General features: G+C 52.7%; 4 protein-coding genes across 4 annotated transcripts; 3 read left to right on the top strand and 1 right to left on the bottom strand.

Moving 5' to 3' along the window:
• Positions 1 to 465: 465 nt before the first annotated feature.
• ALT_6418 (peroxisomal biogenesis factor 3) lies at positions 466 to 2301 on the top strand (the record flags this gene model as incomplete). The annotated part of the gene is made up of 4 exons (XM_033563004.2): positions 466 to 623; positions 746 to 1098; positions 1160 to 1556; positions 1617 to 2301. 4 exons carry the CDS (start codon positions 466 to 468, stop codon positions 2299 to 2301), a joined length of 1593 nt encoding a protein of 530 aa, XP_033418895.2.
• A 1144-nt stretch (positions 2302 to 3445) lies between these two features.
• ALT_6417 (putative MFS transporter) lies at positions 3446 to 5464 on the top strand (the record flags this gene model as incomplete). The annotated part of the gene is made up of 10 exons (XM_033563005.1): positions 3446 to 3458; positions 3544 to 3706; positions 3769 to 3926; positions 3979 to 4071; positions 4132 to 4161; positions 4221 to 4577; positions 4630 to 4683; positions 4738 to 4785; positions 4838 to 5155; positions 5220 to 5464. The coding sequence occupies 10 exons, from the start codon at positions 3446 to 3448 to the stop codon at positions 5462 to 5464; spliced, it is 1479 nt and encodes a 492-aa protein (XP_033418896.1).
• A 1598-nt stretch (positions 5465 to 7062) lies between these two features.
• Positions 7063 to 8699, top strand: ALT_6416 (DNA-directed RNA polymerase I subunit RPA49; the record flags this gene model as incomplete). The annotated part of the gene is made up of 3 exons (XM_033563007.2): positions 7063 to 7210; positions 7267 to 7598; positions 7659 to 8699. 3 exons carry the CDS (start codon positions 7063 to 7065, stop codon positions 8697 to 8699), a joined length of 1521 nt encoding a protein of 506 aa, XP_033418898.2.
• A 507-nt stretch (positions 8700 to 9206) lies between these two features.
• Positions 9207 to 11179, bottom strand: hemA (5-aminolevulinic acid synthase HemA; the record flags this gene model as incomplete). The annotated part of the gene is made up of 2 exons (XM_033563008.2): positions 9207 to 10777; positions 10834 to 11179. 2 exons carry the CDS (start codon positions 11177 to 11179, stop codon positions 9207 to 9209), a joined length of 1917 nt encoding a protein of 638 aa, XP_033418899.2.
• Between the last annotated feature and the right edge of the window lie 1021 nt (positions 11180 to 12200).

Raw genomic sequence — 12200 nt, 5'->3', positions numbered from 1 at the left:
GGTACAACCCAGTCCCGTACAGACATCGAAGGCTATCTACGGAGCAGTAGAGAGCGATCCCCGCCGATACAATGCGGGCAACGGATTTCTGAAAAATCAGGTACTATAATTGTCTATGGATAGCCGTAGTCGTAGAAATTATCTGAGAAACTGATGGAGTAATATAGCAAGGTATATGCATCCTAATGCAATTATGACCAGATGAGGATCGTCGGCGACTCATCCACTCTTGACCTGGTCTGGCGTTGTTCACGGTGTCGGCCGTTGCTGTTATCGCTCACTCTAGCCGAGGCCTGCTCTTCTCTTGAACTCCCCAACCAACAGCTCCTGTGGCTCGGTTGCTCCAACCTACAACTATTAAGACATCGTTTTGATGAATTTTCCTGCTTCCTTGCAATCTCATGATAAGTAATGAACTCTTTTGAATGATTTGACTTTCATTGCTCTTCCATCTCTAGCTCTATCATGATTGGAGCTACCAGGCGTTGGTTCCGACGCAATCGCAAAGGTCTCGCGATCGGGGCTGGCATTATTGGAGCTGGCTATCTTGCGGGACAGTATGTGTTGTCTAAAATCACAGAAGCCCGAGAGCGTATGAGCAGCGATCGAATCGCCCGAGAAAAGTATGTTACTTTTAGATTCACCTTGGTCTTTTGGCGAAAATCGGATGGACAAAAAGTTCATCCGCTCGCGTGCTCGGCCTTGGTGACTGACGTGATGGTGACTGACTGACTGATCTGTCTAGTTTACGGCGACGTTTTGAACAGAATCAGACGGACTGTACCTATACGGTTCTGGCCCTCTTGCCGACCGCGGCGGAAGGTATCCTCGAAGCCCTTCCTGTGGAGGAATTGACGAAAGAATTGCAGAAGAAGCGGGCGGAGAGATTGGCTCGGCTCCAGGCTGGGGAGGGGACTGTGTCGGACCTGAGTTCGGTGTCACCCAGTGCGGCCGATGACGATCGAAGGAGCCTCTCAAGCTTCCAGAGCGATGGGTTTGTCCGCACAAGTCAATTAGGAGAACCAGCCGTCGATGGCGAGGGGCAGGCACGGGTAAAGCGGAACAAAACTCAACTCTGGAACGAGGTCAAGATCACCTGTACGTTGTCTTTTGTCCTACAAGACTGGCTAAGACGGGCTAGCTAACGTCGCAACTGCAGCTGTCACCAGATCGTTTACTCTCATCTACACCTTGTCCCTACTAACCATTTTCACCCGAATCCAACTCAACCTGCTTGGCCGCCGAAATTATCTATCCAGCGTGATCTCACTAGCTACTCCTCCGGCAAATGCCTCCACGATCAAACTTGAGGATCATGATGACGATGACCTGACTCAGACCTTGGGAAATGATTTCGAGACAAACCGACGATATCTTGCATTCAGCTGGTGGTTGCTCCATCGTGGCTGGAAGGACCTGATGAACGAGGTGCAGGCTGCGGTCACAGATGCGTTTGGCTCTTTGAACCCTCGGGAAGATATCTCCGTGGGGAGGCTGTCGGAACTGACTCTTGACATCCGCAAGAAGGTGGAAGGCAACACTCCGGAGGATAGAAGGTATGGCCGGCCACAGTTTCGCCATAAGATAAAGGTTCTTGTGCTGACTCATAGGTATAGAAGCCGAAGATGGCTGTCCTATCTGCTCCCTCCTCGTGAAGAGGAGGAACATCTGTTGGAGGAGTCGGGAGTTGCGGGGGTGACTGAACCCTCGACCTCTCAGTCAGCTTTGACTCTGCGACACCTTCTCGATGAGACGGCCGACCTGATTGAATCGCCAACCTTTGGTCGCGTCCTGCAAGGCCTCAACGACGAATGCTTTGACTTACTGATGCAAAATTGCATCAAGGAAGCATTCCAGTCGTCGCCACAAGCGTCTGAAAGCGTACCGCAATCATTCACCTCGGTTGCCACAGTTGTCCCACAGGTGAAGACAGTGGATCTCAAGACGAAGCTCGCGAATGTACTGGCTGTGATGGCGCGGCAGGCGCATGTTATCGGCAACGGCACAAATCCGTCCAACATCTATCTTACCGCCATGGATCAGAATGTCCGGAATATGGAGGCCTTCGCAGCCGTCATCTACAGCTCGAACTTTGACCTCCAGCCGCCAGGCGCGGAGCAGAAAGCGGAACAAGTCACTGCCGAGAGAGATCGCCCCGATACGTCTTCCACGGCCCCGGTGATGGTGGATAAGGCTGATACCCAAGATCTTAACCAAGCTGGTTCAAGCGCAGTAGCTGAGGACAACTCGGCTTTCGAGAAGGCATGGGGCAAGGCAGTGGAGGAGGGGTCGAGCGAGTGAGCTGCTTCCATTCTAGAGGACGGCCTGGCTCCTCGGCTACCCATTTATCCCTCACTTAGTCTTCGATGGTTCTTTCTCAGTTCATGTATCTCGCATAGCATCAATCCTGGAGATTTAAAGCTGTGCTGATTGTATGATTACAGACTGATATCAGTCCAGAATACCTGGCGAGGAGGTTCAGCTGCTTGTCGTTCTCTAATACCTGCGTAGATTGTGCATGTCCACTAGACTGGCCATCGACCATTGAGTTCTCCCCTTGTCAACGGCACTAGCATTGCAAGTTGACAGAATGACTCTTTTTGCGGGTCGTTTATCCATCACCGCAATACCAATAATATCCGCCCACCCGATACTATGCGGAATTGAATGCTATTTAAATGATCAGTTTGGTCAACGGTCCCAGCAAGAATGTCAGGATGGGTGCAATGCAGCTTCATCTAGTAGATGTTCCTAGAGCCAAATTATATATATATATATATAATTTGGCCACGTGTATCAATGAACCATGGCTAATTCACCATTCTACAAGAGCCAACCTCTGCTGCGGATAGGAATGCGGAGATGATCCAAAGCCCAAAGAGAAAGAAAGCTTGGCCGGGGAAATCTGCGGGGAATCGCTCGGCGCTGAGGACTGGAGATTCGTCGATTGACCGACATGCTCGTGATATTACTATTTAGTACTAAGTAGCACTAGTAGTAGTCGGTCTGTTCGTCTATTAATTGAATTATTACGTGAGGCCTTCGCAAATAATAAGCGCTATCTCCGCATCGGCGACCGCATCCCCTGGACTGCTTGCTATGACTCCTTGGCGTTGGGGTACAGTAACCTCGGCCATGTCCGATCCCCAAAAGAGGTATCGCATAGGTTGTTCAGTCGCCGAAGATCCCTTTGTTTGTAGACTAGGATCGGAGAATAACTTAGTAGATATGATCTGACAAATAGAAAGGCCTGAGTCACTGCTGATTGTCCCTGACTCGCCATGGCTGCCCAAGGTCACACCGTGCGTGCTTAGTGAGAAATAAGAACGCATTCTCTTCTGCGCAGCGTCTGTTTCTTGCTTCTTTCCCCCCTCTGTCGTGTCAGCTTTCGGTATCAGCCTTTGCCAAGGGGTACAGGGATAATTGCGTCCTGAAATCAGCAATTATGGCTTTAAAGAGTGTGTCTCCTCGATAATGTTCTCTTCGCTTACGAGACATCGCTCCCTAGAGAAATCGACAGCTAACCCCTCATCGCATACATAGGCGTCTCCGAAACAGATAATGGCAAAGCCGAGGGCGAGATCTATAGCGAGTCCGCGGACCTCCCTCCGCTCACCACCACCACGGAGCGCAAGCTGATGGCCAAGATTGACTGGCATATCGTGCCGTGCCTTTGCGTCATGTACTTGCTCGCCTTTCTGGACCGGTATGCGATCCTCAAATCCCTAGCTCCGTGCATGGACTGAGCTCTGTAATGCGCCGTCACAGAGTCAACATCAGCAATGCCGCAATTCTCGGGCTGCAGAAAGATCTAGATATCGAAAATACCAAGTACAACACTGCTTTGACCATCTTCTTCGTACCGTACGTCCTGTTCGAGATTCCTTCCAACATATTGCTGAAGAAGCTGAAGCCCCATGTATGGTGTATGTACTTCGTCTTTCTGCGATAGGGAGCAGACTGCTGACATTGCCGCAGTGTCGTTATGCATGTTCTTATTCGGCTTTGTGACGATCTGTCAAGGATTGGTTTCGAGCTGGGGTGGCTTGATGACCACCCGCTGGTTTCTTGGTATTTACCCCATCACATATATATTTGCCACTTGAATGAGACCTAACGTACATGATCTAGGCATGTTTGAGACGGGAATGTTCCCTGGGTGTAAGTCTATTTCCTCAGAGAACAATTGGCCTAGTCAATAACCAATCGCGATGTGACAGGCTTCTATCTCCTGGGAATGTGGTATAAGCGCAGCGAAGCTCAGAAACGATTCAGCTTCTTCTTCAGCTCTACCACCCTAGCAGGCGCATTTGGTGGCCTTCTCGCCAGTGGTCTTGGAGAAATGGCCGGTCTTCGAGGCTACAATGGCTGGCGATGGGTCTTCATCATCGAAGGCGTCCTCACCTGTGTTGTTTCGCTGGTGTGGTTCTTCGTGCTTCCGGACTTCCCGGAAGACGTCAAGTGGCTGAATGACGAAGAGCGAGAGTTCATTCGTGCGAAGCTTGCAAAGGACGTCGGCGCCGCTGGCAGAGATGTCAAGCTAACGGTCCGTGATGTGCTGGCGGTCTTTAAGGACTGTGAGTGGTGTAGCAGCCTTCTGGTTTTGCATTGCGCTCAGTGTGTTCTTAGATAAGATTTTTATTGGCGGCTTGATGTACTTTGGCCAGATTGTCACGGCATACGGTAAGCATGACTCAATATGGCTCTTGGATGAGTTCCGTTCTTAACAGCATGCAGGATATGCGTATTTCGCCCCGACCATCATCAAGACTTATGGCTACTCCTGTATGTGTCTCGTACTTCCGCGAGTATCGGCCCTGCTGACCTTCTGTACCAGCGATCAAAACCCAACTCTACTCAGTGGCCCCATGGGCAGCCGCGTTTGGCTTCTCCATGTTGATTGCAACCCTTTCTGATATGTTCAGGCACCGCTACATTTTTGCTATGATTCCCATGTTGATTGCCATGGGTGGCTTTGGGATCTTGCTGAATGTTCACGGCGTGGCTCACCGGAATGTCCAGTATGGGGCGCTCTTCATGGTGACCGGTGGTTGCTACAGCTCGATGGCCGTTGTCGTATGTTGGTACGCCATGAACCTGAGCGGACACCGTCGGCGGGGCGTGGGAACCGCGTGGCAGATCGGATTCGGTAACAGTAAGTTGCAATCTCTGCAATACCCTCGACATGTAAGTGGGTGATAGCTGACAAGCATAACCAGTTGGCGGTATCATTGCTACCTATTCCTTCCTGGCGAAGGACGCACCCCTGTACCGAAATGGGTATATCATCAGTCTTTCCTTCCTCTGCTTCTCCGCAGCATGCTGTACCGCTTATCTTGCAGCGGTCTGGTACGACAACCGGAAGCGTGATCGCGCCATGGCCAACGGTGCTACCATTGAGCTTACAGAGGAGGAGCAGGAGCAGCTGGGCGATCTTGCGCCCAATTACCGCTATACTTATTGATATATTCGATATATTCTGAAGACATTTGAAGATAGGGTTAGGGCTTCCTATCAACGCTTGCCTGGAGCCACGGACCGCTTTGAATATCTCGTTGGATAGACTAATATTTACGTCATGACATGAACGAACGTGAACTATACGTTATGATCAGTGGCAGTTCGCCACTACACATCGTCTTCAAATAGCAATGGTCCCAGTTAGTGTAGATATATTCAGAGGTAGACCTAGCAAAAGTAATAGACATGTCTTAACAGCTGATCGAGTACTACCCAGACTAAATGTTGACGAGGTCCTGCATCCAAGTCGTAAACATGCTCCGGCTGACGTAATATGAGCTCGGTAAAGAGAGCCACCTCAGTGCATCATTGACGAACCAATCAGAGGGGCCGTGCCACTAGCGAGCCCTTAGTCGCATACTCTGCTGAGTCAGCTACAGCGCACACAAAGAGCTGCTCCGCCGCAGCTCCCCATCCTTCTTGCAACCATCTTCTCATCCTCGCAGCAGTGTGAGTATTGACCCCCCTCACCTTTAAGACTTTCATCTTCAGGCAATTGACTGACCAGCTTCAGTCTCGAACCATCTACGAAGATGAGAGCCAAGTGGAGAAAGAAGCGCGTTCGTCGTCTCAAGCGTAAGAGAAGAAAGATGAGAGCCAGATCGTGAGTTTCCCTGTTTATCACCATCACCAATTGAAGCAATGGGAATTCAATAGGATCCGACCTGGTGCTAACATCGCCTTCGCAGAAAATAAACGTCTCGCCCACTCCATCTCGGTTCTTCATGTCGATGCTCAAGTTGAACACCGAACATGATATTCCGACGACGTCACGATGATAATTCCTTGTTATGATCGTTCCGTGGTCCAGCCGCTCCAATGGGTACCTGTCTGGTCCGATTTCCTAGGAGAAGTCTACGGTTGAATTTCCTCTATTCAAACATGTTCGAATTCGGAGTCCGCCGTTCAACAGCCTGCTTCCATCCTCCTCGGGCTCACTTCAACGTTTTCGATAAATTTTCTCTTGATCAGACAGTGTGGGATACGCATATCCGTGTCCTTATTTTCTCGGAGAGGCGACTGTGTTCGGTGGAGGTTGGAGAGGTCGGTGGGAAAGTTTGAAGAAAAAGTGATTCTTCATTTTTATTCATCCCTGTACTGTCTTTATTCACCGAACCTTTTGGGTTTCGCATGAGGGCCGGTCAATTGCTCGCTTCTTAGTTCGGGTCTTGTTCTCTAGTGAGACCTTGAGCCATGGAGAGGTGTCCCTCGAGAGTTTATTAAAAATGAAATGGCAAAAGTTACGATGACAACAAGACTTGCATTCAGTATCGTAGATGCTAAATGAGAGCTTTTCAATGCACAGAACAGTAGTCAATCAACAATAATATTCATGAAGTAACGGACATGAACCAATTCACTGTGGTCTGGTTGTGTGTCCAATAACGATCATCTCCGCCTTTGATTGCGGAGAACCAATTTTTGGACCCGGCAATTTTTTTCCTTCAAGAGAACATTTCAGTCCAACGTAGCTAAGCTACAACACCACGCCATTAAGCAATACCTTTCTTCATTCTCCTTTTTCCTTCCCAGGGGATCAATATGCCATCAGATAAAGTCGAAAAAAAGCGCAAGCGCGACTCTGATCGCCATGAACGTCCCAGCAAGAAGCCCGCGCTCGAGCTCCAGGACCTACCACCTCTGTCGGCCAGTGTAGTAGAGGAGCATAGCGAGCTCGCTCCTGTGATAAGTACGAATGATATACATTTGCTGTACCACGCACAAATCGACTGACAGGCTGCACAGTCACCACCCCCGGCGTCAGCGCCCCCCGCAACCTGCGTTTTACGCCGTACCTCAAAGCCCGCGCAAATTCTTCGTCATCGGCAAATCGCAACAAGGGGATCGTCTCCTCGGAGCTCCTGCTGCAATCCTCCGAGCACCCCAAGCTGGACTTTGTGGGCCGCGAGGCGGAGGAGGACGCTGACTCCCAGCTTAAGCACTACGTTGCCGTGGTGGACCCGGAGAAGAAGACCTGGCAGCTTGTCGAGGTGCGCAAGTTGACGGTGCGAGGAGCCGTGAGGAGGATGAAGCCCCTGGCGGAGGAAGATGAGGAGAGCAGCGAGGAGGAGGAAGTGGTAAGCTCTCTGCTCTTGAGTACAGCTGCTCGACTCTTTGGCAGATGCTGACTGCGACAGAAAACCATGCGCACGCAACGCACCGAACTCACCAACACCTTCGGCACGAAACAATCACGGAAGGCGGCACAGTCCATGGCTGAGAACGCACAGCTGTCCAACGCGCCCGCGGGTGCCGCCAACGCCGCCGAGTCGGCCATCCTCTCGTCCATGCCCGCCGACGCCGCGGCCGACATCGCCTCCAAGGCGGCCGCCGTGCAGGCGCAGGTGCAAGCCAACAAGCCCATCCCGCAGGCCAACCTGGACGCGACGCACCCTGCCGACGTCTATCCGATCGACGTGCTCGTCCCCAACGGGCTGGCCACCCTCCGCCAGCTCCCCGGCGTCAAGGAGTGGGCCGACACCGTCTCTGCCGGCCTCCCCGTCGCTACAACCTCGCGCTACGTCTCCCGCCGCGTCGAGGCGGTCGTCAAGTCCGGCAACACCACCCACCTCCAGCTCCTCCGCTTCATCCTCCTCCTCCTCGAGTTCGCCCGCTCCCTGCGCTCCGGCCGAGACCCCAAATCGTCCGCCGGACCAGGCAGCAAGCGCCTCCCGCCCCGCGAGGAACTGCGCCGCATCCTCTCCTCGGCCTCGGGCAACCCCGCATCGACCAGCAAGCAGCAGCAGCTGCAGAATACAAGCCAATCCGACGCCGGCACCCTCCCGGACCCCGTCATCGACGCCATCCGCCGCAAGTTCGCCCCGCAGGGCTCCCACCTCACCAAGAACGACCTCACCTTCCTGCACACCACCGTCTGCGCGCTCTCGCTGCACATCCCCCCGCAGCCCGCCAAGGACGGCGGCGCCAGCTCCCTGGGCGGCAACTCGCCCAACGAGCTGGCCACCGACCCCGCCGATCTGCGCGACGACCTGAGGCTCGAGAGCGCTACCATCCTGCAGTACTTCCGCGAACTGGGCTGCCGCGTCGACAAGCCGCGCGAGAGCGAGTTCGCGAAATGGAATATCAAGGGCGGCAAGGCCGAGGCGGCCGCGAGACGCATTGCCCGTCTCAAGATCCCTGTGGAGTTCCCCAAGGTGAGCCGCGGTGGAAGGAGATGACTTTTGTCCTTCCGGTCTTTCTCTTTACTTTTCAGATATGGAAAAGATAAAACTAGAAAAAGTTGGGTTTGGGATGTCCGTCTCCCGCGATACTGCGCTTGTCTCATGGTGTCATGGCGTTGGGGGTTCCATTCATTGTAACTAGATAGCGCGAACGTTGGACTATAAATGTCACTCATGTCTTATAGAGGCCTACAATGTCTTGAAATACGCACTAAGCCATTTACGACTGTTATAATTGTAAGAACTGCCAAAGGTAGAGACTGGCTCTTGATTGATCTATCGAACCCAAAGTGCGGTAATGACAGACCGGTTCGGATTATATGTGAAGTGTTCCTCGTACAAATAAATTGGATACATACATGTGCATGTACGCCTGAGGACAAGGTTATAATGTCAATGAGCAGGAATATCAAAGCTGCACCCAAACCAAATCTTTTGAGGTTTAAGGGGGTGGTGAATTATATATGCATGATACACTACCCATCGTAAGGCAGCGGTCTTTGTTTATGCAGCCACGCCAACGGGGACGGAGGCAGCGGGAGCCGCAGCGATGGGAGCGGCGGTTTGCATGCGAGGCACCTGCTGGAACTCACGCTCGACCGCCTGCTCCAGACTCTCGTCCTCGACCAGGCCAAGCTGCGTGTTCTTCCAGATGGGCTGGTTCTGTTCCTCGGCGCCTTCAACGCCGACGCCGACAAAGCCACCCTGGGCTGCCCAGTCACTGGTGCGCTTGATGCCCAGATCGTTCCAGACCGCCTGGACGGCCTGCACCAGGTGGTCGCGGTGCTCCTTGACGTGTCCCGGAGTTGGGGTGATACGCAGGCGCTCCTCACCGCGGGGCACGGTCGGGTAGTTGATCGCCTGGACGTAGATTCCGTGCTCTTCCAGCAGCTTATCCGAGGCCTTCTTGGCAAGCTCGGCATCACCAACCAGGAGAGGTACGATGTGAGAGGGGTTCGGAATCACGGGGATATCTAGTTCCTTCAGTGCCGTCTTCACGGCCCGAGTGTGCAACTGCTGCAGCACACGGTCACCCTTGTGACGAGCCTGGTACTGAATAGCCGTGTTGGCTCCGGCCATCGTCGCCGGCGGCAGCGAGGTCGTGAAGATAAAACCGGGAGCGAGCGAGCGGATGGTATCCACCATAGCCGCAGAGCCGGCAATGTAGCCTCCGACACACCCATACGCCTTGCCCAGAGTACCGGTGATGATGTCTACGCGGTCCATCACCGTTCCTTTGGTGGAGCGAGGGTTGGGGGTGTCCTGAGAGGCATAGATCTCGTAGTCGAGATGTTCTGCGACACCAGCCCCGTGGGGACCGTACATACCCACGGCATGGACCTCGTCCAAAAATGTAATGGCGCCGTACTTGTCGGCAAGGTCACAGATAGCCTCGATGGGAGCAATAGACCCGCACATACTGTAAACGGATTCGAACGCGATGATCTTGGGCACATGTAATGGCAAAGACGCCAGCTTATTCTCCAGGTCGACCAGGTCATTGTGCTTGAAGACCATCTTCTTGGCACCAGAGTGACGGATACCCTGAATCATTGATGCATGGTTCAGGCTGTCCGACAGGATGACACAGTCGGGCATCTTGCTTCCTAGGGTCGCAAGCGTCGCATCATTGGCAACAAAGCACGAGCTGAACACCAGCGCCGCTTCCTTGCCGTGCAATTTGGCGAGCGTGTTCTCCAGAGCCACGGCATGCTTGTTGTGTCCGGAGATATTGCGAGTACCACCGGCGCCAGCTCCGTAGGTATCCAGAGTCTCGTGCATGGTGGCCAACACTTCCGGGTTGCGGCCCATTCCAAGATAGTCATTCGAGCACCACACGGTCACCCGCTCTTCGACTGAGGCGGTGTGAGCACGGGGGAATTCCTTGGCGAGACGATTGATGTTGTTGAAGTAGCGGTAGGACTTGTCCTTGTGTTTCTTCTCCAGTTCACCCTGGTAGAAAGCATTGTAGTTGAATGGAGCGGAGGCGGGAGCGCCAGGACGGGGACCGGCAACCGCCGCGGGAGAAGTGGCCAGTGGGGTCTTGCCTTTGCCATTGCCAAAGGTGGGTTGGACTGTTCGGAATCAATTAGCTATATATATTCAATCTATCCGCTGACAAAGTACGCACGTCTGTCGGTGTTCTTGTACAGATCAGGGCTGAGGTTGGCGCCATTGCCTCCAGTACTGTGCAGCGCTCTTCTGGTCTGAGTAGGACGGAAATGCTTGCTGCTCATACCCGGCACCCCAGCGGCAGAGGAGGTGAACCTCTTGGTGCCGGCCATGCGGGCACTCTGGACAGCCAGGGCCTTGCTCATCACAGGGCAACGACGAGCGATGATCTGGAGGTTCGACATGGTACCTCCGCCGGGACTCATGCTGGGACGGGTAGCCGTGGCGAGAGTACGCAGAGCGGTGGGAGAGGTGCGCTTGAGGAACGGACACATCGCCCGAGACTGCTGGAGAAGAGACTCCATGGTGACGGCAGCGAGCGAGCAGAGACTCGTCGAGGCAGGAATTGGTTTTGATGGTGTTGAGAGAGAAGGTAGATATCAAGGAGAAAAGTTGAATTGGGAAGGGGAGAAGATGAGAGAAGAGAAATACGAAAGGAATAAAATAGAGTGGAAACTTGTGGCTTTCACAGACACTACTTTTCCAGACGCCGATGCAGGAGATTGGATCCAGTCGTGGCCGAGTATAAGGCAGGCCGCAGAACAGTCGCAGAAACCGAGAAAAAGAACCTGGGAGGATGACTAAAAGCCAAAGTGTGACTCGGCCGTTGCCTCATTGCCTCAGTCACCGTCGCGGGCGGTACGGGAGGGGGAGACCTTGCCGCTAAGCTTGTTCGGGCAATATACACCTGCAGGTGGCTGCTAATACGCGGCATGTGATTGGCTGGTAATAAACATTGCAGACTCGACGGAATTACCGTAGCCGTATGATCCGATACTGGGGAAAGGGTGAGTACAGATTGTAAAACAGGGTAAAGTACGGTAACCGGAACACCCGCGGCATATGCTCGGAATCCTCCCACGGTGGCCGAGGAAGTATCATCCTCATCTCACATTCCATTGCGTCTTCGGAGTGCTACCTTTGGAGTGCTACGACATAATGATGACCTCGACTTTCTCATGAACTCATCCATTACGACTTTTTGTAGTCGTCCAAGTAATGGACACAAGCAAGGGAGAATCTTTTCACTTCAGCTGAAGCCCATCCCAGCATCCATCGTGGCAAATCATGGCCAAGGAACAGAACACTACAGGTCCCAAGTCATAACCGTATCGCCAATCAGGACAAAATAATGAATGGACAAAAATAAGAACAGATGAAGGAAATCCAGCCGCATATAGCCGCATGCTCGTCTATCGCATCGTCAATCTCAATCAGCTTATCTCTCTTTGCTTTTCATCTCACATCATCTCCTCCAGCCGTCTTTCACCAAAAAAAAAAAAAAAAAAGAAAAAAAAGTTGTCAGGTAGATTAAAATAACAAAAG

The sequence above is a fragment of the Aspergillus lentulus genome (genome assembly GCF_001445615.1).
Source record: "Aspergillus lentulus DNA, contig: Alt12, strain: IFM 54703, whole genome shotgun sequence".
In the NCBI taxonomy this organism is placed as follows: Eukaryota; Fungi; Ascomycota; class Eurotiomycetes; order Eurotiales; family Aspergillaceae; genus Aspergillus; species Aspergillus lentulus.
Note: the sequence above shows the minus strand (reverse complement) of the source record. Positions and strands in the feature narration are given on the sequence as shown.